The sequence below is a fragment of the Notechis scutatus genome, chromosome 3, assembly GCF_049901735.1.
Source record: "Notechis scutatus isolate UNSWTSFEM ecotype Mainland chromosome 3, rNotScu1.2, whole genome shotgun sequence".
In the NCBI taxonomy this organism is placed as follows: Eukaryota; Metazoa; Chordata; class Lepidosauria; order Squamata; family Elapidae; genus Notechis; species Notechis scutatus.
The window spans coordinates 195,590,771-195,616,529 of NC_142011.1; the positions used below are offsets into that span (position 1 = coordinate 195,590,771).

General features: G+C 41.6%; 1 protein-coding gene across 1 annotated transcript; it reads right to left on the reverse strand.

Moving 5' to 3' along the window:
• Positions 1-673: 673 nt before the first annotated feature.
• Positions 674-13,993, reverse strand: KLHL38 (kelch like family member 38). Its single transcript, XM_026679103.2, has 4 exons — positions 13,684-13,993; positions 10,490-11,932; positions 6,796-6,901; positions 674-1,452 (listed from the first exon to the last, which is right to left on the reverse strand). The coding sequence occupies exons 2-4, from the start codon at positions 11,837-11,839 to the stop codon at positions 1,136-1,138; spliced, it is 1,773 nt and encodes a 590-aa protein (XP_026534888.2). The 5' UTR covers positions 11,840-11,932; positions 13,684-13,993; the 3' UTR covers positions 674-1,135.
• Positions 13,994-25,759: the final 11,766 nt, after the last annotated feature.

Consider the following 25,759-nt stretch of genomic DNA (forward strand, 5'->3'; position numbering starts at 1 on the left):
GAATGTCTGACTTAGCAACATAAATTCTGGGCTCAATTAGGGTCGTAAACTGAGGACAACCTGTAATTGTAATTTAAACTTTTAAACAAGAAGATTAAGAAGCCTTAGATACTCAATATCCCAGTGGGAAGTTTTGATGGAAAGGATCCTTTTACCTGACATCTTCTGGACAATGAATGGAAGGATGACCCACTTTAAAACTGTTGTTCAGCTAGGGCAGGGGTGTCAAACTCAAGGCCCGGGGCCCGGATCCAGCCCACGGGTGCTTAGATCTGGCCAGCGGGGCCACCCTGCAAACAGCGAAGGACTGGCCCAAAGTGCCTCTGCTGGCAAAAACCAAGCTTGGGAGGGCTGCATGTGGCCCTCCCAATCTCCGTTTTAACTGACAGAAGGAGTCTGTTGCACTCTAAAACGGAGCTTGGGAGCCCATTTTCCCTGGCAGAGGCTCTCAGGCCACCACAGGCGCCCCTAATACAAGTAACGTCGAGCTGGCCAAGCCCACCCTGGCCCCCCAAGGTCAAATACAACCCTGATGCGGCCCTCAATCAAATCCAGTTTGACGCCCCTGAGCTAGGACTTCTTAGAGTGAAAACGATATCCTTTCCATCAAGCTTGCTGTGAAAAGAAAACAAAAGAGCAAGCGAGAGAAAAGAAAGGGACAGACACACCTATATCTCTCTGGCACCTGTTTATTTCAGAATTGCACTGGATCCGTTTAATCCCAAATAATTTTTTTTTTTAAAAAAAGAACATTCAGGTCATATGCAGATAACATACGAGGGAAATCTTTCTGCGTAAAAACATGGTTATTCCTGAACTTAGGGAACAAAGAATAAAGTGGAAATCTTCAGCAACATGTAGGCTATATTTGGCAGACATTATAGTGCAATCTGGCAAGAGCTTAGTACAGGATTCAGGACGCTGTGTGAATCCAGGACGTTGGGTTAATGGAAAGAAACCAGGGTTAATCTCTCTGGATAAATGTACCATGCCAACACACCCCAAACACTCCTTTAACCAAATCCTGTATCTGCTGCTGGGGGCAAAGAGCTCATTTTACCTCATGTTATGAGGAAACCTTCTCAAGCCTATTCCTGAATCCATTTTGAAGGGTTGACTAGCATCTTCTCTGCAGTTAGGAAAACGTTTTCCTTCCATTCCCTTCTCCCAAGAAGTTGGCATAAGGCACACACTGGAGTGTGAGGCATCCGTGGTCAAACAGTCTATGAGGTAGTTTCCCCTTTGAACACCAGGTGTCTGTCTGAGGGTCATAGCAGTCCAGTGAATCAGAGTCCACGATGGCATTATCCGGTGTTAGACAGCGGCCGCCGGTCAAATACAGCTTCTCGTTGATGGTGGCTACCCCATGGTGCATCCGCCTTTCCTTCATGTCTGCACACTTCACAAATTTATTGTCCTTGGTATCGTAAGCAATCACTCTCCGGGTGTACCCTAGGGAAAAACCAAAAATAATGGAAAATTGTGAAATGCATAAGTCACAGGCTCAGCAGGGAGAATGGAAGGGAAGGGCAATGAAAACCAGATAGTACTCAACTTATGACTAAAACTGACCCCAAAATTTCTGTTGCTAAGCGAGACCATTGTTAAGTGAATTTTGCCCCATTTTACAATCTGTCTTGCCGCAGTTGCTAAGTGAATCATGGCAGTTGTTGGTAATGTGGTTGTTAAGTGAATCTGGCTTCCCCACAGACTTTGTGTCAGGGCTCCAACAAATCCACCCCCATTCAAATCAAAAGTCTCTAGCCGCATCTCAGAGAAAAGTAAATTGGATTATGAGAAGTTGCCATGTTGGCGCATGGCTGGGTGCAGCCGATACTAAATCACATCATACATTTCCCCCTTGACCCTGGTCTTTCTCCCACCCCCTAGATGTCACTTCTCCAATGGGACACATCCATCTCCTAGAGTCATCCATCACACTCTCCAATAACCTTCTTATGCTCCGACAACTTTGGGCTACCGAGGTGATTATCTAGGCATTTCAAGAATGCCTTGTTTTCCCCCACTCCCTTTTTCTGGCAGCTAAAAAGATCAAAGGAGTATCTTTTTAGTTGACACTTTGCTTGTCAGAAGGTCGCAAAAGGGGATCATGTGATCCCTGGGACACTGCAATTGTCATAAATACGAGTCAGTTGCAAAGCGTCCAAATTTTGATTATGTGACCATGGGAATGCTACAACGGTCGTGAAAATGACCATAAGTCACTTTTTTTCAGTGCTGTTGTAACTTTGAGCAATCACTAAACAAATGATTGTAAGTCAGAGGTGTCAAACTCGCGTCGTCACGGCATTATGTGATGTATCATGACTTTTTTCTCCTTTACTAAACTGGGCATGGGCGTGGCCGGCGTGTGATGCATCTGGCCCGCCAGCTGCGAGTTTGACAGCCCTGTTTTAAGTTGAGAACTACCTGTAAGTAGAAATTAGGGGCTGGATCACCTGGGCAGTTAGCAGCATCATAAACCTTGACACAAGTTGTTCCACTGGAATTCTTTTTTATCTGGATTCTTGTGTTGAGCAGAGTATCAAACTCAATGCAGTGGCATCACCAGTTTGTGTGTCACCATGAGCAAGATGGCGGGAGGAGTTTTGCAGTGGAAAGTCCACCTGGTGTGTCTAAGTTCATGATGCACCACCTGCCATATTGCTTTGACATTCCTCCACTTTACTCATGCACCTCACTGATTCAGTGGCCTAAATGACCCCTTACAAATAATATTACTGCATGTATTCTCTGTTCTTGTGATTTATTCTTTCCATTGCAAACCATATTATTATGCTCTTCCTTTGCGTGGCTTGGAGTCAGACCTGTTACACCATATGACAGACGTTGGGAATGTGAAGAGAGACAGCTATGGCTGAGTTAAATAAATCAGGGGTCTCCAACCTTGGCAACTTTAAGACTTGTGGACTTCAACTCCCAGAGTTCCTCAGCCAGCAGGCTGAGGAATTCTGGGAGTTGAAGTCCACAGTTGCCAAGGTTGGAGACCCCTGAAATAAATAATAATTCAACAAATCATTGCGTTTTACAAATGGGCAAAATTTTGGCTCAAAGACCACAATAGACTTTGTACACTAGGTTGTGGGTTGCAATGAAAAATGTAGGTAGGGCTAGGCCAATTTGGGGAGGTGGGTTCAGAAGTGTGAGGGACAAAGTTAAGCAAAATCTACTGCCCCCACTTTTCAAGTCCTACAATGCTGTCTTATCACATTGTGGCGTGGCTTGGAAAGCCAGCAACAGTTACAGATGATCCTCAACTTACAACAGTTCATTTAATGACCGCTCAAAGTTATAATGGTTCTGAAAAATAGTGGCTTATGACCGTTTTTCACACTTATGACCGTTGCAGCATCCCCATGGTCACATGGTCAAAATTCAGTTTTAGTCACGGTTGCAGTGTCCTAGGGGGTCACATGATCAGGTTTTGAATCAGAGTGAGTCCCGCACCACACCAGAGGTGGTATTCAGCAGGTTCTGAGCAGTTCTGGAGAACCGGTAGTGGAAAGGTTGAGTAGTTCGGAGAACCGGCAAATACTACCTCTGACTGGCCCCGCCCCCATCTATTCTCTGCCTCCCGAGTCCCAGCTGGGTTTTCTTTTGTTGCCCTGCACAGGAGAACGGAGCTGGAAAGCAGGTTAGTGGGGTGGGGAGGGAATGGGGATTTTGCAGTATCCTTCCCCTGCCACGCCCACCAAGCCACGCCCACAGAACCGGTAGTAAAAAACAAATTGAATCCCACCACTGAACCACTCCGATAGGAAACCAGAGAACTGTGGAAGGAACTCAAAGAAATTGTTAAGGATTAGTGTAAAAAGTAACTATCCAAGAGCAAGAAATAGAATAAAGCAAACTGGATTTCAGAACAGATCCCTGAAGTTGCCAAGAGAAGAAAAGAGAAGCTGAAGCCAAGAAAAACAAAAATCTTCAGAAGGAATTTAACAAAGCATTTCAGAAGAGGCAAGAGACAGTATTACAATGATATCTATAAAAACATCAAAGATGAAACCGACACAGAAAATCAAGGACAGTCTTCCAAAAATCTCAGAATACAATAACAGAGTTGGAAGGGACTGTGGAAGTCTTCTACTCAAACTCCTTGTTCAACCATTTCAGACAAATGGTTGTCCAAACTCTTCTTTAAAACCTCCAGTATTGGAACACTACAACTCTATGAAGCAAAATTGTTCCACTGATTAATTGTTCTAGCTTTTAGGAAATTTCTTTTTATTTCTCAGTTGGTTCCCTCCTAGATTAGAAGATGGTTGCAACCTCAAATTAGCATGCTAAAGGATGTCAGTGAACAGATAGCAACTGATTCAAAGAAGGTGAAAAAAATATAGAAGAAATATACTGAAATTCTGTGTAGTAGAGATGTCAACATCCAACATACCCTAGGAGATATTCCCTATTTACACGAATTTGTAGTATGGAAGAAAAAATTTAGGATAGGTTGTTCATTCTGCCTTGAGCTTTGGCGGACTTCAACTCCCAGAATTCCCAGCCAGCTGGCTGGAGAATTCTGGGAGTTGAAGTCCGCCAGGCTTCAAGGGGCCAAGGTTGGACAGCCCTGATTTAGAGGAACGCTTTTGTCACTACTAAATTGGAAAGCTACAGGAATGGATGAAATATTTACAGAAATATGGGAGTCAAAAAAAAAAAAAAGAATAAGTGAAGAACGATAAGGTGTCTCCATTGTGTCCTCAAAAAAATATCCCATTGAATTTAATCTAAAACCGGTAATCAGACCTACAAAACTATATTTCTATGCTATGAACTCTAAAGCTTTATCATGTATTGAATCAGCTCAAAACTAATACAGAATCAGACATAATTGCAGTAAATAATAAGAACTGTATTTAATTCAAGCCAAGTTGCACATTGCTGTGATTAATAAACTCTGTCTTGTTTTGATCTGATTTATTCAAGGAAAACTTGACATACGTTAGATGCTTTTTGAAAAATATCAAAAATCTGTTTGTTATTATTGAGAATTACACCCCCCCTACACACAGTTCCAATTGGTCGATAAGCCAGGAACAACTAGATGTTGTTATGACATCTTACCCAGTAACTGAAAATTTATTGGTAGTAAATGTCTTTGCTTTAAAGGAAAATGAATTATGTTTGAAATTAGGTGAAATGTTTGTTCTTTTCCTTAAATAAACCAAAATGCTTATGGCTTAAGCTTGTCCACTGAATCATTGGCACAAAATTTCAGAGCAAATAGAGAGCAAGGCTTGGTTTTTTTTTTTTTTTTTTACAAACCTTCTTGTACATCTCTTCTAATATTCATATTTTGGTCTCCCTGCTCTCTCTTGTATAGAAAAATGAAAAATTATGGCACCAAAAATTAGACACTGCCATATACTTCTGAAGGAAAACAAGAAAAGAGTAATAATTTGGTTTGCTTGAAAATGGTGCTGATCCCACAAAATGTAAAAAAATAATAATAATGGTAAGGTTAGACTACCAACAATAGTGTGACCCCCACATCTCTAGTATATGTTCTTCAAAGACTAAGTTTGGTTTAGTTTTCCAAAGCACCTGAAGGCAGGCTAAGACATAACACGTGGAGACTTATCAAGGAGAGATCCAACCTAGAACTGAGCAGAAATTTCCTGACAGTGAGAACAATTAGCCAGTGGAATGGCTTCCCTTTAAGAGTTGTGGGTTCTTCACCACTGAAGGATGTTAAGAAGAGATTGGACAGCCATTTGTCTGGAATGGTATAGGGTCTTCTGCTTGACTGGGGTGAGGGGAGGCCGGAGTAGAAGACCTCAAAGTCCCTCCCAACTTATTCTGATCTGTTCTGAGTTCCTAGGCCATGATTGAAGCTGGCAGCTTCTTCAGAGAAGAAGCAAGATAAGGATCAACGCTCCAGACAGGGTATTTCTACAGACTAAACTAAAGGAAAGGAGAAGAGAACTCAGGACAACTGGATTTCTGGAAGACACAGTTTGATGGTTCTTCTGTTTACTAACTCAGTGAAATTAAGCAGCTAGACAGACTGTTCCAGGGCTGAGCAGGCTTTCAGTGCTCAAATGTTATAGCCATAAGACTTGCACAGTTATTTCATGAAGTACATAGACAGGTGGACATTAATGAGGGGTAATTTCTTAGAGGATGAAGAGGTCAAAGGTATGATGAATTTTCATCTTGTCCCACACCAACTCCCTGGATTTGGCTCCCTGATTTTTCTCCTTAACCTCCAGATCAGGATTTTCCTGAATGCCTACCCCATAGCATCTCCAGGCTGGAAATAATAATTAAAAAATGTGTTAGCAGTATTAAGCTCTCCAAGTATGAGATCAAAGTTTCAGAAGTAAGACATGGAGCAAACATTTGCATATTGTCTACAGTAAATTTGCATAAAGTTTGCATATCGTCTATGTTAAATTTCAACTATATTATCTGAAGGTTTTGTCCAAATGTTACCTCTAACTATTCCACTTTTTTCTCTATATGTTTTGCTTCCTTTTTCAGTTTTCATTCTGAATAAAAGATATGCAAAACTTGCTTGCATCAAGGATCGTAAATAATCTCTGAGTGCTGTATTAAGACGGATTAGTACGTGAAATCATAGGGAGAGAACAAAACATAAATTGAATTTAATATCAATTATATCCAATACTATTGCTGTAATAGACTCCACAAGATATATTCAGACACTTGAGATGTAGGGGGGGTGGGGAAATTCTACACTATAACATCAAGCAGAGAGAAATTGCTATATTTTGGGACACCTGCATGACAGTGATTCTCAATGTATGTTACCTCCAACGATAAAAATCCGGTCTCCAATCAAAACTGCTGGTGCACAGACATTTTTCACCATCCTGGTCTCCATTCGGAACCACATGTTCCTAGACACATGATACACCTGAAAAATATGAAACGAAGTGGCATGAAATGGAGGGATTTGACATAAAAGGGTATCTCTAACAATGAATCTTTTTTTTTTTAAGTGAAGATATAGAATTAGAATTGTTTATTGGCCAAGTGTGATTAGACACACAAACTCTGCTAAACAAATAATTCCTTCAACACTGTCCAACTATTTACGAAGTCTGCACTACTATTACTGTTAATCTTCTCATAGCTCCTTATCACCTATCCCCTCCCACTTGTGACTGTATGACTGTAACTTTGTCGCTTGTATCCTTATGATTTATATGGACTGTTTCCTAGTATGATTTGATTGCTTATTGTACCCTATGACTATCATTAAGTGTTGTACCTTATGATTCTCAACTCTTGACGAATGTATCTTTTCTTTTATGTACACTGAGAGCATTTGCACCAAGACAAATTACTTTTGTGTCCAATCACACTTGGCCAATAAAAGAATTCTAATTCTAATTCTACAATAAATGTACAATATATATTTGCAAGTAGGCTACAATCATTTACCTATTTGGCAAATAGGCACCAAATTTTGGATCCAGATCTGGAAATTCAAGTAAATTAGCAGGTATAATCCTACACCTCACTTGAGTGATTGCCCCAAAACCAACCAATCACTTTTTCATCCCCAGATGTTGAACATGGAACTCCCCAGTCCTAGTTCAGTTACTTAACTACTATCATACAGGTAGTCCTTGACTTATAACCACAACTGGAACCAGAACTTCCTTTGCTAAGCAAGGAAGTTGTTAAGTGAGTCACGGCCGAGCTTAAGACCTTTTTTTGCCTCAGTTGTTAAGTGAATTATGCAGTTATTAAGTGAACCTGGCTTCCCTCCCATTGACTTTGCTTGTTGGAAGGCAGCAGGGAAGGTCACAAATAGCAATGATATGACCCCAGCAAGTGGCAATTGTCATGCATGATGATTGCCCTATGCCTAAATTTGGATCCCATGATCATAGGGATACTGCAACAGTCATAAGTGCGAGGATTGGTTGCAAGTCACTTTTTTCAGTGCCATTGTAACTAAATGAATGGTTGTAAGTCAACAGCTACCTGTATATTGCTTTTAGCTTACAGGATGAAAACTACAACAGAGGTATACCGTCATTTAAATGCACAAGAAACTGAATGGCATTTGAATATTCAGCTCCATCCTCATCTTGCGTCTGTGCCCTGCTATTTGTGTGTCAACTAGATTCAAACATACACGCACACAATTTAATACCATTTGGCAATTGAAAAATGAAAAGAATGTCAGAGCTTGTTTTAAAGTCTTATTTGCGCATCATTAGCTGTTGTATAAACATAATGGGAAAGTCAACAGTTAACATATCTTGCGAGCTATTTAAATGAAACCTGAATGATGATAGACACCAAATGCTGATAAAACCTTTGCAATGGACATCTGGAATTGCCTAACTTTCAAGTTTTTTTTTTAAATGACCACCCATGACTAAAAGAACATCTGGGATAGAAACAGTTTGTAAATTGCTTTTTTATGAAACCAAATATTTGAACATATTACTGTATATTATAAAAGGGGCAGCCACCTTTATATCCTCTGTTCCTGTATATGTCAGCCAGCATAGCCACTGAATGATTATAGGAGTGAAAATAAGGTGTATAAAGGCACAAAGCTGAGAAAAGATGGCCTAAGAAAATGCTAGGTTTAAAATTGGAAAATACTGGTGAAATACTGTACATATAATGCAGTGGTGGGATTCCTAATACTTTACTACCGGTTCTGTGGGTGTGGCTTGATGGGCATGGCAGGGGAAAGATACTATAAAATCTCCATTCTCTACTCACTCTTGGGGGAAGGTTACTGCAAAATCCCATTCCCTCCCCACCCCACTAACCTGCTTTCCAGCTCCACTCTCCTGTGCAGGGCAACAAAAGAAGACCCGGCCAATCAGCTGGGACTCGGGAGGCAGAGAATAGATGGGGGCGGGGCCAGTCAGAGGTGGTATTTGCGGGGGTTTTTGAACTACTCAAAATTTCTGCTAGCAGTTCTCCAGAACTGGTCAGAACCTGCTGAATACCACCTCTGATATAATGTAACCCTAAATTTGAGTTGGCAGAAACAAATCCTGTGCTTAGATAACCAATTGTTTCTGAGAAAATCACAAGGGCATCTTTATTATGCTTGGAAGTCCAGAATCTTGGACAAGAAGGAATCCATCCAACCTGGCCCCTTTTCCCATCAATTTGGTTGAAAGCATGGAGTTTGATCTCCTGTATTGGACAGCCCTTGGCCTGTGTGACGGTATTGATCCGTTGCCCTGATGAGCCCATGAAGCAGGCAGAACAATATTGATTTGGTCTTATTTCACTAACTTCTGACAGTTTGCAGCTATAGAAGTGTGTAAATATAAAATAGAATGCATTTTAACAACTGACATGGTGTGGTGGTTGAATTGTGGATTGCGAAAGCCAGGTTAGATAAGCAGCCAGGGATGGTGAGGAAGGTTAGGTGTAAAGTTCAAGATGGCAACCACAACCATGTGACTGAAGCTCCACCCCAGAGGTGGTATTCAGCAGGTTCTGACCAGTTCTGACGAACCGGAAATTTTGAGTAGTTTGGAGAACCGGCAAATACCACCTCTGACTGGAGATTTTACACTATCTTTCCCCTGCCACGCCCACCAAGCCACACCCACAGAACCGGTAGTTAAAAAAAAATTGAATCTCACCATTGCCCTACCCCTATTTTACTGATCCCTGAAGGACCAGCCTCTCTTTGGCTCTTGTAGCCAATAAGAACAATGGGACAGGACTCCTATTTCACAGTTGCAGCCATCTTGATATTTTTTTGTCCCTTCTGTAGATGCCGTTGGATGCAACCATTCTAACTAGTTCTTCTCATTATTAAACTGACGTTGTAATGCTGAGATGCACCCACATTTGCAATTGTTCAAAAAATTACCCTTTGACATGCATCCGAGCATGTGGTGGCAACAGCTGGCTGCCTGCAACTTGGCAGTTCAAATCTCACCAGGCTCAAGGCTGACTCAGCCTTCCATCCTTCTGAGGTGGGTAAAATGAGGGCCCAAATTGTTGGGGGAAATATGCTGACTCTGTAAACTGCTTAGAGAGGGCTGTAAAGCACTGTAAAGTGCTATTGCTATTGCTATCTGGATTCGTCTGCATTACAATCACACACACACACACACAGTCCTATATAGTCGTATATAGTCCACCCTGCAATATTTACGCTACTCTAGATTGCATGTGGCAAGTAATGGTGGGGCCTTTTAGCAAAATGACATTGTGGCTGTTGCTTAAGGTCTTTAACAGCAAAATGATTGTACGTATAAATAAAAAGGGGGTTTTATGTGGTTTTCAGGAATTGGAAATTTCAGCTGAGCCAATGAGTTTGGTTATCCACTGCATGGCTTCCCAATGGATTCTCAAAATAATGGATAGGTTTTTCTATTTCCTGCTAGGGATATTTTCTTAGCAAAGCATAAGAATAGCTCGAAGACTTTGAACCGAAGGCCAGGCATGTCTGGAAGCATGCAATTGAGATAGCCCAGGTGAGATGATCAAGAATGGGAATTACCTGTATTAGCCTGACTGGATTTTGCATCAAGTCTTCCCCCCCAAACAGGTAGATTCGTTGGTCTTTGGCAGATACAGCAGGATGCAGAACCGCAGTGGGAATATTTGCCATGTCTTCCCAAACGTTGTAGATGCTATCGTACCTCTCCATGGAATTTAAGATTTCCTGGTTCACCCCGATGCCCCCAATGGCAAAGATATAGTTTTTGTAGGCCACACTTCTATGGGAATAGCGTGCCACTAACATGGGCTCGATCGGCCTCCATTGATTAAGTTTGAGTGAGAAGATGTGAACGTTATTGCTGACTTGGTTTCTCCCGTTACCGACAGGAATTCCCCCCAGAAGATAGACATTACTGTGCAGGCTCACTGCCGAGGCCTTGTAGAGACGGGTTGGATACTTGGCAAGCCTCAACCATTGATCTGTTTTCTCATCATATAGCAAGACGTCCCTTGTAGTTTGTTGGTTGTCTTTGCGACCACCAATTAAGAGGAGGAACTCCCGGCACGAATAGCGCCGGGGAACATGCCAGAGGGGTTTGACGTCAGGGGCATTGACACTATACAATGAAAACATCTGCTTATTTGCAAGTTCTAGGATATTTTGACAGGCGGGGGATGACTGAATGAGAGAGTCGTTGGCTATGAAGCGGAAGAAGAATGTGGGATGGACATACTGAAGCCTCACCTTCTGGAACAAGTCTTGAATGTAGCCTTGTCGGGCTTGAAGGTCATGCCTTACCCAGACCATGATAGCCTCAAAAACCTCCTCCTCCTCTCCGCAAAGCTCATCATTCCCAAGGTAGTCTATCAACTCCAACACACAAAGTTCTTTCAGGTCTTCAGAAGTGGCTACTTCAGGGAAACACCTTAGAGCCATGGCTTTCGCTTTCCGATTAAGATCCTGACAGTGGAGGATTTCGGAAAGCCTGCTCAGGCTAAGGCAATTTTCTGGAGAAAGCTGATCCTGGAGGTAAGCCGAACAGGCTTCGAAGAGTTTCATGTAATGGAGCATGGAAGCCGTCTCCATGAGGCTGAGAATGTTCTCGGGAGTCATGAGAATCTCCCCCGTGTAGACGTAAAGGATAATCGAACCCAGAATGCTGGAGTCCATTCCTTGGAGGTTGACTTTTTCCTGGATGCTCTCCTTAAAGTTATTACAGAACATGGCCTTGAAATAGGGGCTGCTGGAAACAAGAACATTCTTATGGCAAGGAATTTCAACGTCGTTTGTGCACAGAAGGACGTCCGTTAGGATTCTGTTTTGTCTCAAGGCGTTCAGCTGCTTTAGGAGGTCAGAGGAAAAATCTTGGTCTCTGAACAGCAGGCCTTGGAGGGCGTTTTCTTCCATGACATCAACAGCACCCAAAGGAGATTTCTTAGGATGACGGTATCAACAATTCTTCGGGGTGCAATGCAAAAGTCCCCTCGAAATATTGTCCATCTGTTATAGAGTGGGGAAAACAGCTGCTTACATCAACAAAGAAGGTTAATATATATATATTAACATCTGTGAGAACGAACACAATACAGAAGCCTGATGATGGCAGATGAGATTCTGTCGAAATGACACTACAACTTTAAAAGCACAACTATAATGATGTGGGAAAATACCCGAACAAAGCTGAATACCATATATATAGATACCCACGAAAACTTAAGAAAATATATGTGTGTGTGTGTGTCTGTGTGTGTCTGTGTGTCTGTGTGTCTGTGTCTGTATGTCTGTGTATGTCTGTCTGTGTGTCTGTCTGTGTGTCTATGTGTGTGTGTATGTATGTATGTATGTATATTTACACACACACACACACACACACACACACACACACACACACACAGAGGTAGTCCTCGACTTACAACAGTTCATTTAGTGTCTTATGGCCGTTTTTCACATTCATGACTGTTGCAGCGTTCCCATGGTCACGTGATCAAAATTCAGACCCCTGGCAACTGACTCATAGTTATGACGTTTGCAGTATCCCAGGGTCACATGATCCCCTTTTCGCAACCTTCTGACAAGCAAATTCAACGGGGGAGCCAGATTCACTTAACAACCATGTTACTCATTTAATGATTGCAGTGATTGTGTCTCAGAGTCAGCTACACCCAGGCAATGCTGGACATGTTAACTCCCAATAAATCCTTTGAAGTTCTGGAACTTTGGTTCGATAACTGCCAGAAACCTGACAGCTTCACTTAATAAGAAAGGTCACGAAAATGGAGCAAAACTTTCCTAACAATGGTGTCGCTTAGCAACAAAAATGTTGGGCTCAATTATGCCCGTATGTCGAGGACTATCTGTATCACATTCCTCTTACAAAATAAACCTGATGTTAAATTCCAGTTCTAGGCTTCTGATAGTCCATTGAGTTAAAAAATAGATTTTTTTAAAAACGTTTCAAAATGCTTTCAGTAATCAGGGATTCAAGACCAAAGCAAAAAAAAAAAAAAAAAATGTCCATAAGGAAGAAACTCTAAAAATTCTAAGCTATTTAGCATTTCCCCACCATCACCCAAAAAAAGAATCGTAGTCATTTCTAAAGAATGTAACTTTGCAGAACAACACAATAAACTAAACTAAACTGCGTCTAGGAATCCACAGGGATTTTTTTTTTACTGTAAATTGCTTTGCTTTCAGAATAACAGAGTTGGAAGGGACCTTGTAGGTCATCTAATCCAATTCCCCACCCAAGCAGGAGACCCTACACCATTTCTGACCGATGGAAGTCAAGGCACTTCTTGAAAGGTGAGGATTTCAGATCAGTCCCAAACAGGAATCACTGATTTGTTTTCTTTGCATGATTTCAAAGTCTGCTAAAAACATTATCCCCAACCTTATAGTTATACTCTGCTATACTGTACATGCACAATAAAATGCATTCAATGCTTAGCTTTTATTTCTCAATGCATCAGTTTTGGTTCTGACTGCACCACAAAACAACAACAGATCACAGAAAGGTGCTCTATTTTTTAAAGAGGAGGACAGCTGCTAGCCGACTTCAGTGCACCTTCACCCCATCATCCCATTCTTCAATGAAATGTACAAAATATAACTAGCATATATTGCACGGAGAGGTTTAAAACCCCAACAACCCAGCTGCTACACACCAAAACAAATTTCTCCAAGATCTAATGACTTTTGTTTGTAGCAAAAAAAATATATATATAAAAAAAAATGGGGGCAGATCTGTTTACCTTAATCCTTTCCCAACCTTCAGTGATTCTGGCTTGTTTATTCTCTGCTGAAACTTTCCATGCCTATAACTTGCTTCGGAAGATTAATGTTTGAAAAGGAGAGGGAGAGGAAGCCATGAAACCTCCCTATATTATTCTTTCGCTGGTTTGAAGGATTCATTGGGGATGGTTTGTAGGTTTGTTTAGCATCACGGAGCTGTCCTTGCTTTTCCAGGGGTGGTTAGCGAGGTACCATAACACTGGCACTGTGTACATTCTTGAGCTAAGAATAGCTATCCCGATTCCTTTTCCCTCAATGTTGCTACGTGTGCCAAAGGGTTTGCAAATGAAAATAGAAGGGGAGATTAGGGATGGGACATTGGCCAAAGACCTGTCTAAGTGGAGGAAGAAGGCCCAGAGGTTAGTAATGCTAAAGGGCACAAACAATCTGAAGCTTCTAGAAGGCGCTTCTCGCTGTTTGTTTGTCCCACATTAACCCGTCTTTCCTCTAATTGTTGGTTTGCTAGGGAGGAGGAGGTTAACTAACTTAGCTGATCAGAGGAATGACGTAGATTTTATATACTTAGATCTCAGCGAAGTCATGAAATTCTCTTTGATAAAAGCATAAAAGACGGACAAGATCCCTATTTTTCAAACGGGACAACTTTAAGATGTGTGGGCTTCAACCTCCCAGAATTCCCCAGCCAGTCCTCAGTCACTTTTTTTTCCAGTTTATTGTAACTTCAAATGGCCACTAAATGAACTGTTGTTAAGTCAAGGGTTACCAGTATATTTAACTACCGAAGGGAAAATTTGAACCTGACAGTTGTTTCAAATATCTGAATTGTCACATGGAAAAGTGAATAAACTTATTTTCTATTGTCCCAGAGTTCAATCCCCAGAACCAGAGGATTAAAACTACAAAAGATTCAGGTTAGACATCAGGAAGAATATCCTGACTGATCAATCTGAGACATATTGACATATGAAATGCTGAAATGCCCTTCACTGGAATCTTCAAACACAGACCAGATGGACACCTGTCAGAGATGCTCTGATGAATTCTTCATAAAGCAGGAAGTTTTTAATGTCCCTCCACCTCTATGATTCAAATGTGTGAATTACTACTCTGGAGGAAACCCTTAGTAGTACATTACTGTGCTAGTAAGGGTTGGAATAAATGATTTTCAAAATTCTTTCCAACCCCTACATTCTAGTGTAGGATGGCTGTCAAAGGAACATCAACTGTGTGGAATTATAATTAAGTTAGAGGCATCCTAATTCAAAATCAGCAGAGTTTTAAAGACTGTTTTATCAGGCTTTAAGGAAGAGGTAAGTCAAACTTAATCAAACACAAAACAACTCTAAACTTTACATCAAATTAAACAGAGGTATCTCTTTACTACCTGTGGCAAGTGAATATTTTTCCCAAGACAAACCAACAGGGATATTTTTGAGTGCTGGATGAAAAAAAGTGATTTGTTTTTCAGACTGCAATGTGCTATAAATGATATATCATGAGGGAGCAAGCTGGCCAAAAACATTGTGGGATAACATTTTTTCTTTTTCTTTTTTTTTGCAAGGCTATATTAAGCAAATGAATGTAGGAAAAACATCACATGGAGAATGTAATCTGTAGTTATTGCACTAGATTCATTAGCGAGATGACATTCATATTGATGCTTCATAGACGATCAGCAACATTAGGCCATATCCAATGTACTTTCACACCAGATTTGCTCTGCGTGGACATCACGCTGGCCTTCTTGATTCAAATTCAAGTCTGGTAAACCCCAACTGACCTCTGAGCCACGTGGATAAACAGACTGCTTGAGTCCCCTTGATAGCAATTCCTGCCAACCTCCCACAGGAGGTCTTTCTAATTATGGATCTGCCTCCAATGGAATGAAGAGGCTTAAGGGACATGGGCTTGTTTTCAGCTACTCGTGTTCGATGGAGCTAATTTCTAGTAAGGATTATTGGTTCATGGCAGAGGTGGTATTCAGCAGGTTCTGACCAGTTCTGGAGAACTGGTATAGTGGCCATTTTCAGTTTGTCGGTTTTTAAAAGGTTTAAAAGTCTCGGTTTTTATGTTTTCCGGCCAACCCCGTCCCACCCAGTTCAATATTCGGGCCATCAGTGCATCTTTAGCCGTTTCCCTTTGCGATGTCTGATGCGGTGATTGGCCAATTTGGAATCGTTTCAATTTGTAGGGTCTGTGTGGTGGGAGCTGGATCGTCATCGTCAGACCCTGGTAGTGGTGAGCGGCTTAAAGCGTCTGCGTGGGCTTTCCCTGGGCGATAAATGAGTTTGTAATTGTAAGCTGCCAGAAATTCTGACCATCTAGTCATTCTTGGGGACAGGATATTGGGGGTTGCCCTATCTCCAGCTAGGATTCCCAATAGCGGCTTGTGGTCAGTAATCAAAGAAAATGTCCTACCGTATAAGTATTCATGGAAACGTTTCACCCCCGAGATGGCTGCCAAGGCTTCCCTGTCCAATTGACTGTAGTTTCTTTCGGTTTTGGACAATGTCTTGGAATAAAAAGTGATCGATGCTTCTCTGCCATCTGGTAGTGTGTGGCTGAATATTGCGCCTATCCCGAAAGGCGAAGCGTCGCAGGTGACAGTTAGAGGTAGTGTGTCACAGTATTGAATCAATACCGATTTTGATGTAATTAAGTCTTTAATTTTTTGGAATGCTGTTTCCTCTTGGTGGCCCCATTTCCAGCTGGCTTTTTTATCGAGGAGTCTATGCAGTGGTTCCGCTACCATTGCCTTCTGTGACAGAAAGACATGATAAAAATTAATGAGTCCCAAAAATGCTTGTAAGTCCGTTTTGTTTTTGGGTCTGGGAGCTTCCTTTATTGCTCGTATTTTTTTTTTTTTAGTGGGGTGGATTCCTGCTTCATCGATAAGGTATCCCAGGAACTCGACCTGGTTTGTGGCAAGTTGGCATTTTTCTTTTTTGACTTTGAGTCCTGCTTCTCTAAATTTTGTCAGGACTGCCCTTAAACAGTCTTTTAGTTGTTTTTTGTTTTCAGCTGATATTAATACATCATCGAAGTAGGGTACCACCCCTTTTAGTCCTTGTAGGAGGCGTTCCATTAGGCTCTGGAAAACGCCAGGGGCCACGCTTACACCGAATTGTAATCTGTTACATTTAAATGCTCCTCTATGCGTTACGATGGTTTGTGCCTCAACTGTCTCAGGATCAACGGGTAATTGTTGATATGCCTGCGCGAGGTCGAGTTTTGCAAAAATCCTTCCTCTTCCCAATGAATGCAACAGGTGTTGGACTACCGGAACGGGATATGTGCTCTGTTGTAATGCGTGGTTCAGGGTAGCCTTATGGTCACCACAGATGCGCACGGACCCGTCAGGTTTTATAGGGGTTATAATTGGGGTCTCCCATCTGGTGTGGTCGGTTGGCTCTAGTACCCCCTGAGCAATTAGCTTGTTTAGTTGCTCATCAATTTTTGGTCTTAGTGCAAATAGTACCCGTCTGGCTTTAAGCCTGACTGGAGCTACGTTCAGGTTTAAGCTAAACGATATGGGGGTCCCACGGTACTTGCCTAAGGTCCCGTCGAATACGTCATGGAATTCTTCCATTAGGTCTTTTTCCCAGTCAGTCATGGTGATGCTGTTGATCCCTGTCACCTCGATTCCGAGCGGTTTGAACCATTCCAAACTGAGCAGGCTGGGGCGATCTCTGTCAATGATGGTTAACGGCAGGATCTCAGTGTGCCTTTTAAAATTTACTTTGAAGTGTCCCAGTCCCACTACTGGTATCTTGTTTCCCTGGTAGTCCTTGATGATCAGGCTTTGCTTCTCTCTTCGTTTTATGTCGGGTATCAAACTTTTTATTGTATTCCATGACACCATTGATAAATACGAACCGGAGTCTACTTCCATTTCGCACGGCTCGCCTTCTATCAGGACGTTGATTCGAACCTTCTTAGTGTTTCATGTTCTGGCCGTCCCAATTGTGATAGTTTGGTGTGTTTCTTCTTTTTCATTTAGTCGTTGACTTTTTCCGTCTCGGCTCCAACGGCTTCCGGTTGGCCTTTCTTTATTTCGGGGTGGGGGTGGGGGTATTGCCTCGTCCCTTTGGATTATAGCTCTTTTTGTTTCGGCATACCCTCGCAATGTGCCCCTGTTTCTCATAATGCCGGCATGTGGCATCCAAGAATCAACACTCAGATCTTGGCTGGTTTCTGCCGCAACCCGCACACTGGAACTCGGGTTTTCTGCTTCGTCTCTCTCTCCGGTTCCTTTCTGGGTAGAGCCTGTTTACTTCCTCGTCTTCGTCATCTGAATCGGTTGATGATTCGATGTCCTCATGGTGAGAGGTCGTGGCAGCGTGCTTTTGGGTTCCTTCTGTCTTCTTTTCTTTGTTCATGCTCGGGCTACCCATTGTATTCATCTGCTTCATTTTTGCTGCAGATTTCTTTGTGGCTTCAGCAGCAGTTGCTTCAGCAATGGCTTCGTTCGCGGTGATGTTGGGTCGGTTTAGCAGTTTGCTCTGTAGAGTTGCGTCTCTTAGTCCAAGGACTATGAGATCCCTCATGGCTTCGTCCATATTAAGGAACTCGCATGCCCCCCAATGTCTCTTAAGGCTGCTACAAAGTCTCCAATGCTCTCGCCTTCTAGTTGGTCGCGCTTGTAAAACTCGTGCCTTCTAATGAGGTTGGATACGGCCGGAGCGTAATGGTTCCTCAACATCCGATTTAGGTCTGGCCAGGCCATCTGTTTAACGTCATTTGGTCTTGCTAATGCCTTGGCCATTTTAAAAATAGTTGGACCGCAATGCGTTAGGAATACGGCTCTCTTCCTTTGGTCATTGATTCCTTGCAGTTCGTTGCTTTCTAAAAACATCAGGAACCTGTCAATGTATGACTCCCAGTCTTCTTCGGCTGGATTGAATGGTGCGGGTGGCGAATTGTTGCCGGCCATCTCGTTGGTCCCTTGGCTATCGTTGCCACGTGCTTACGGTCTTTGTCTCTTCAATCCCACCTTCGTCGCCAGTGTTCTGTTGCCAGTAAAAGAGACTTGAAGATCGGAGTTGAATTCAGCTCTTTAATAGCAACCAGTAACTTCAACTGCATTCGAGCTGCGGCAGCCCTTTTTATAGCGGCTGCTCGTGGCTCGCAACCAATGGCATTTATTTCAACTTCCCGCCGCTTTAGGCGGCCAATCCGATACTGACGTTATTAACCAATCATTCCGTTGCATTAACTAACCAATAGGAACATCGACTTAGAAGTCTCTATTTGAATACACTACAATATATATATATATATATATATATATATATATATATATATATATATATATATATATATATATATATATATATATACATACACACACACACACACACACACACACACACACGTATACATATAGATACATATATACCAGTATATACTGTATGTATACGTAGACACACATATACACATATATACACACACACATATATGTATGTTTGTGTATGTATCTATATCTAATCTATATCTATTTATCATGTATCTATCTATATCTATATACCATATCTATATCTATCTATATCTATCTATCATCTATCTATCTATCTATCTATCTATCTATCTATCTATCACCTCTCTATCTTTCCAGGTGTAGCAATAAAAGAAGGGGCAGACATCACAATCTCCAGAACTTAAACTATATTATCCACTTAGCTTTCATTAGCCTCTGCTAACATCCTCAGAATGTAAAAACTACCATTGAAGAGATATTCACCTTTATGCATCATTGATCAATTTAGCCATTGCGCAGGTAATAGGCCCATTCACTCACTTCCCACCTGTGATTAGCTCTATCGTTTTTTACTTCAGACATGTTAATCGATGGAGGCTTAAGTTCAGGGGTGGGATTCTACCAGTTCGCACCTATTCGCTAGAACCGGTTGTTAAACATTCTAAGCAGTTTGGAGAACCGGTTGTTAGAAGAAATTACTGGCCTAATCCTGTAAGGAAGGCAGGAAGGAAACATTCTAGGGTTGCTTACAGAAACTGCCTCTCCGTTAACCCTTATTACATTCTTGGCAGGACTAGACTTCCTGTCTCAGAAACTTCTCTGGAGTTTTTTCCCCCTCTTTTGCTGGTACTTTGCTTGTGTAGAGTGACCATTTAAAGTTACAATGGCACTGAAAAAAGTGACATGACCCTTTTTCACACTTACGACTGTTGCAGCATCCCCACAGTCATGAGAGGCCAGGCGAGGAGATGTGCGCCTCGATGTGAGTGATATTGAGTTGGCCACGCCCAGCCAATAACATGACCACCAAGCCATGTCCACCCAGTCACATGACCACCAAGCCACACCCACCACCTAAGCCACGCCCACAGAACCGGTTGTTAAAAATGTTGAATCCCACCCCTGCTTAAGTCGTATTGCTTCCTCCCTACCGCGCCCCACTTAGGCTGCTCATCTTCAGGGAATGGTGCTGAACTGTCAGCTATTACTTTGACATCATTCTCTCCGTCCCACTCCCTCACACCGACAGACCTCCATCTCACAGGCACATTTGATATATCAACCAGGTTCATTTGTTGTTTTGCCCATGATCTTGTAATTGGCTCTGCTAGAAAAATTGGGAGAGATGGCCTTAGAGAATATATGAATTTTTGTTGTCTAGAAACTGAAAAACTAAAATAATTATTAGATTTTTATTACCTTTATAGGTAACTCAAGGTGGAGTACATACATAATACTTATTCCTTCTCCTATTTTCCTCACAACAATTCTATCATGTGGGTTGGGCTGAGAGAGAGTGACCAGCCCAGAGACACCCAACTGGACTTTCGTGGCTAAAGTGGGACTAGGACTCACTCTCTTCTGGTGATTGGCCCAAAGTCACCCAGTTGGCTTTCATGCCTAAGACAGAACTAGAACTTTCATCAATTGTATTGGAGCTTTTTCACTTCTACTGTGAGAAGTTGGTAGCAACATAGCTCTTGGGCTGCTGGCCTTACAGAGCTGTTTGAGCAAGAAATAGTTTGCTTAGTGCTCTAATTTTCCTTGGGAAATGAGGGTATAAAAGGAAATTTAAAAATGGGAATAAAACTTCAAAGAATTTTCAAAGCACATGATTTATAAACAATATCTCTGGATTTGTCAGGCAAAAACATCCAAGCTAAGGAAGAAAACCAAGGGGTGGTCCATCAATTTTGAAAGCAACCATACTCATGAATTATTCTGTTTGTATACAAAACAAGCTAGACCCCTACAGTAGTCTAGCATGTTGTTTCAAAGGAGACTCCCTTGACTTCTACTGCCAACAGAATGAAAATAAACAGTGAAATGCAAAATGTTTGCATTACAATGGAAGTGAATTCCTGATTTGTTACTCTGAAAAATTCTGTTCAAATCCTAACTTTAGGTTACAGATTCTTAGAAGAATGGTCAATCAGGAGTCTTGGTTTTGATGTCATTTTTTTTTTATTATTGAGTAAAGGAGGTATGCAGGAACAGTTAGAAATGTTGCCCATGAATGAACATACAGGTTTTTAAAAATTTTGAGATTATATACATACCCACAGGGATTTAGTCATTTTTGTTTCCTGTTACAGCATGAATGTACTCCCATAAATAAAATTATTATCAGTTAGAATATTCATCATATTTTGGGTCCAATCCATAGCCACAAAACATCTTGGGTGTCCAAAGAAGAAGGTTGATAGAAATAAAACTGTGCTGAAGCTCTTGACATTATCCAGGAAAAGAAATTTATGTGAATGCCTAAAATAAACACACCTGGAGACATTAATTTCCCAGATGTATCTTTACAAGTTAGGGTTTTCCCAGATGATTTAAAGCACCTCTACATAACTGAGCAGACATTTAAAACTTTTGAAATCCAAATATGTTAGTGATTAACATATGGTTGTCATCTTCATTTTAGAATGTGGGGAGTAAATGAGAGTTCTCAGGCAGCCCATCTCAAAAATTAAACAGATACAAGTAACTAAATACTTTATTTTTTATTTATTTTATTTGGTTTGTCAATTGCTTACAAGATAATAGGTATAAGTAAAAACATAGTTATGAATACATGGATACATATAAGAAAAATAAAAGAATCAATAGGACAGGGACGATAGGCACATTGGTGCGCTTATGCATGCCCCCTACAGACCTCTTAGGAAAGGGGTGAGGTCAATAGTAGACAGTCTAAGGTTAAAGTTTTTGGGATTTGGGGAAGAAACTACAGAGTCGGGTAGAGTATTCCAGACATTGACCACTCTGTTGCTGAAGTCCTATTTCCTGCAATCAAGTTTGGTGCGGTTTACCTTAAGTTTGTATCTATTGTGTGCTCTTGTATTGTTATGGTTGAAGCTGAAGTATTCATTGACAGGTAGGACATTGCAATATATGATCTTATATACTATACTTAGTGGGTTCCAGACTGATGAGCTGTATTCGAGTATTGGTCTAGCAAATGTTTTGTATGCTCTAGTTAGTAGTGTAATAATACCAGAGAAAAAGCTACGTAAGATTAGGTTAACAACTCCTAATGCCTTTTTGGCTATGTAGTTACAGTGGGCTCTAGCACTTAGATCATTAGAGATGAGTACTCCAAGATCCTTGACAGAGTTTGGATCATCAACAAGGTCTTGACTATTTTATTTTCTGATATATTTTTTTTGCCAATATGTAAGACAGAGCATTTATTTGTTGAGATTTGAAGTTGCCATTTGTTTGACCATTCTTATACATAGTTGAGGTCTTTTTGAAGGGTAGCAGTGTTGTCTGTGGTGTTGAATAGCTTTACATCGTCAGCGAAGAGAACACAGTTGCTCTTAATATGATCACAGAGGTCATTTATGTAGAGTATGAAGAGAGCTGGTCCTAGAACACTGCCTTGGGGGACACCACTGTTGACAGGTACAGAATTTGATAGGATGCTCCCAATTTTGACTATTTGTTGTCTGTTGACAGGAATGCTTCTATCCAGTTATGCAGGTGTCCAGAGATACCATAAGATTTTAGTTTTAGGAGTAGTTTGTCGTGTACCACTGAATCAAAGGCTTTACAGAAGTCTATGTAGATTGCGTCTATTGCTTTGCCCTGATCGAGTTGTGTAGTCCATATGTTTTTGCAGTGTAAGAGTTGCAGATTGCAGGATAGTTTTTTTCTGAAACCAAATTGTTTATTGGAGAGTAGGTTGTTTGTCTCTAAGTGGAGGATGATGGATTGGTTAATAATTGATTCCATGACTTTACAGGTGACGCAGCATAAAGAGATTGGTCTGTAATTTTCAACTAGGCTGGGGTCTCCCTTTTTGAAGGTGGGGATGACCTCTACATAACTGAGCAGACATTTAAAACTTTCAAAATCCCAAATATGTTAGTGATTAATAGATGGTTGTCATCTTCATTTTAGAATGTGGGGAGTAACTGAGACTTCTCAGGCAGCCCATCTCAAAAATTAAATAGATACAAGTAACTAAAGACATGAAGTTTAATGTGGAGAAAAGCAAAGTTTTACACCTAGGCAGGAAAAGGTACAGGTACAGATTAGATGAAACCTGGCTCAAGGCTGTAACTATGAGAGGGACCTTGGAGTCCTATTGGAGGATCACTTAAACATGAGCCAGCAGTGCACTGCAGCAGCCAAAATAGCGAAGACATAAACAGAGGCATAGAATCAAAATCACATGAAGTATTAGTACTGCTTTATAAAGCCTTACTTTTGGTCACCATATATACAAAAAAAAATGTTGAGACTTTGGAAAAAGTTCAAAGAAGAGCAACTAAGATAATCAAAGGCCTGGAGACTAAAACATATGAATAATGGTTGCAGGAATTGGGTATCTTTCTCCAGTCTAGAGAAAAGAAGGACTAGGGGTGACATGACAGCAGTATTCCAGTATTTGAGGGGCTGCCACAAAGAAGAGGGGGGATCAACTTATTTTCCAAAGCACCAGAAGACAGGACAAGAAACAATGGATGGAAACTAATGAAGGAGGGAAGCAACCTGGAATTAAGGAGAAACTTCCAAACAGTGAGGACAATTAACCAGTGGAACAGTTTATCTTCAGAAGTGGTAGATGTTTCATCACTGGAGGTTTTTAAAGAAAAGACCCATTGTGAAATGCTCTAGAGCAGGGGTGTCCAACCTTGGCAACTTTAAGACTTGTGGACTTCAACTCCCAGAATTCCTCAGCCAGCTTTGCTGGCTGAGGAATTCTGGGAGTTGAAGTCCACAAGTCTTAAAGTTGCCAAGGTTGGACACCCCTGCTCTAGGGTCTCCTGCTTGAGCAGGGGGTTGGCTAGATGACATCCAAGGTCCCTTCCAGCTCTATTCTGACTGATAATGGAATCTTCACTTGCCATCATGTCTTTCATTCTTTGCTGGGTGCAGCCCCTGATGTGTTGTTCAAAGGTTCAAAGCATGCCTTGGCTCCATTAAGATCCCACAGCTTTGTTCTTTATGCTTTCCTTGCTTGAAGCTATTCTTCTTGTATTTTATCTTTCCTCCCTTTGGCCCTGCTACTAATTACTATCTGGCAGCAACTATTGGAAGGGCTGGGCTCTATGAACTGATGGTCAACTATCTGAAGACCTGAATTTGCAAACTCCTGATTGGAAGGACGGCAGAAATGTAGCCTGAGGGAGAACTTATGCAATGTGTATTGCTTAAGCAAGAGTCAATGGGTCAAGAGAATATGCCATTTCCGCTTATACTGACATGGCTGCAAGGAGAAAATAGAATCCCTTCCCTTTCTTCTTCTTCCCTCCCCTCCCTTCCTTTTCCCTTCCCCACGTGTCCCTGCCCTGGCCTCCCTTCCCTTTCTCTTCCCTTCTAACTGTAATGTACAGAAGGAAGGGCCTTGATGGATAGGAAGAAGGAAACCTGAGGATGAGGCAGAATTATAATCTGAGAAAATGTTTTAAGGCAATACCTCCCCTAGGTCTCACGAATACGGAGGGATGGAAAGGGGAAGCACATTCAGGCTTGCAAAATTCTGTTCCCGTAATGTTATAATAGAAGCGTTCTTGGCCTTCATTATTTTGGTTTCCTCGTCTGGTATCCCCTGAAGGGCTGATATGACTTTGGCCATCTATAGCGGAATTTATCTGTCTTGATTGGATGCCATCCAACACAGCATCTTTCTTTGTGAGGTTCAAGAGCCCATAGATGCTACAGACTCTGAACATGTAAATCATAAGTGTTTGTTCAGCAATGAGCTGGCTTCAAGGATATAAAACCTCATTTTTATTGGTAGTAACAATGGCACAGAAGACCAGCATGGAGTAGAGGTTGGCCTCTGGAGTAGGAGCAGAGGTGGTATTCAGCAGGTTCTGAGCAGTTCTGGAGAACCGGTAGCAGAAATTTTGAGTAGTTTGGAGAACCGGCAAATACCACCTCTGACTGGCTCCACCCCCATCTATTCTCTGCCTCCTGATTCCCAGCTGATCGGGTGGGTCTTCTTTGGTTGCCCTGCACAGGAGAACGGAGCTGGAAAGCAGGTTAGTGGGATGGGGAGGGAATGGGGATTTTACAGTATATCCTTCCCCTGCCATGCCCACCAAACCACACCCACACAACCGGTAGTAAAAAAAAAAAAAATGAATCTCACACACACAAGATTGAACATACCCAGGTATGAGCTGGAAAGCAGGTTAGTGGGGTGGGGAGGGAATGGAATTTTGCAGTAACCTTGCCCTGCCACACCCACCAAGCCACGCCCACAGACCTGGTAGTAAATTGTTTTGAATCCCACCACGGATTTGTAGGAGCAATGACTCATTTAATGTGTGTGTTTGTCTTTCCTTTCCTCTGTGTCTTTCCTCTGTGTGTTTGCCCCAGGCAGGGGGTTAGACTAGAAGATCTCCAAGGTTCTGTCCAACCCTATTATTCTATGTTTTATGTCTGTGTATGTGTGCATTAAAGAAAAATCAAACCACACAGAATGCAGAAATCCAACCAGTAGCTTCTTAAAAACTGCTCAAGACTGGAGTGCATACTTGGAGCAAATATCCACTTGTTTCAGCACATTTTCTATATTTGTTCCACGCTTTGCTTGAAGGTCAGTCTAAATCAGGAAGCACAGATTTGGACCTGGGAAA

What these genes read in the sequence shown, in the direction of transcription:
- KLHL38 (XM_026679103.2), bottom strand. Translation starts at nt 11,839, where the DNA reads ATGGAAGAAAACGCCCTCCAAGGCCTGCTGTTCAGAGACCAAGATTTT. An exon ending in ATCCAGTCAGGCTAATACAG is followed by an intron (nt 6,902 to 10,489) that starts GTAATTCCCATT and finishes CATATTTTTCAG; the next exon opens with GTGTATCATGTGTCTAGGAA. An exon ending in CCGGATTTTTATCGTTGGAG is followed by an intron (nt 1,453 to 6,795) that starts GTAACATACATT and finishes GTTTTTCCCTAG; the next exon opens with GGTACACCCGGAGAGTGATT.